The sequence below is a fragment of the Sinocyclocheilus grahami genome, unplaced genomic scaffold, assembly GCF_001515645.1.
Source record: "Sinocyclocheilus grahami isolate Dianchi unplaced genomic scaffold, SAMN03320097.WGS_v1.1 scaffold17187.1, whole genome shotgun sequence".
NCBI lineage: Eukaryota > Metazoa > Chordata > Actinopteri > Cypriniformes > Cyprinidae > Sinocyclocheilus > Sinocyclocheilus grahami.
In genome coordinates, this window is record NW_015516490.1 from 1 (window position 1) to 550 (window position 550).

A 550-nucleotide genomic window follows, 5' to 3' on the forward strand; every position below is an offset into this window, starting at 1 on the left:
TTATTTCTGGGGCAATATATCGCACAACAAAAAGATGTTATTGTGACAGGCCTAATGATAAGTCATCAATTAATCGTGGCCTATTTTAATCATGGCCTAAATGCCACTCTAGACCCATGCATGTGTTTAAGTAAAGCCTGACCTTGTAAAGCAAATGATTTCAGCTCACCAAATTGGCCAAAATGACTTTGAGTGGCAGGAAGTGGCGAGATGAGTCCAGGAGGATCCCTCGATGGGCAAACCGTGGGAAATCTGAGATCTCGGTCTTATTGATGTTGTTCTGTTGAGAAGACAGCAAAAAGATGTGTTGATATTAGAAGAGCATAAATAGATATATTGGTGGAATTTATTCGTATTTAAAGCCCTAATCAAAAACAATAATCCAATAAGTAATGGTCTACTTCAAACTTACGGCTCCATAGTCATCCTCATAGACCAGCTGGCTGAATGTTTCCAGTCCTTACAACAGTGAACATATGAGGTTACACATTGATTAAATCATAAATTAAAACTGCAGTCCATAACTTTTGGCGCTCTAGCGGTTAATAAA

General features: G+C 38.4%; 1 protein-coding gene across 1 annotated transcript in view; it reads right to left on the reverse strand.

The window, feature by feature from the left end:
• Positions 1-160: 160 nt before the first annotated feature.
• The window catches only part of LOC107579421 (beta-hexosaminidase subunit beta-like), a 2,389-nt gene continuing 1,999 nt past the window's right edge, over positions 161-550 (reverse strand). Inside the window, exons 4-5 of the mRNA XM_016265253.1 lie at positions 413-459; positions 161-280 (exon numbers count right to left, since the gene is read on the reverse strand). Of these exons, the coding sequence (XP_016120739.1) occupies positions 161-280; positions 413-459 (167 nt within the window). The remainder of the gene's footprint in view (positions 281-412; positions 460-550) is intronic.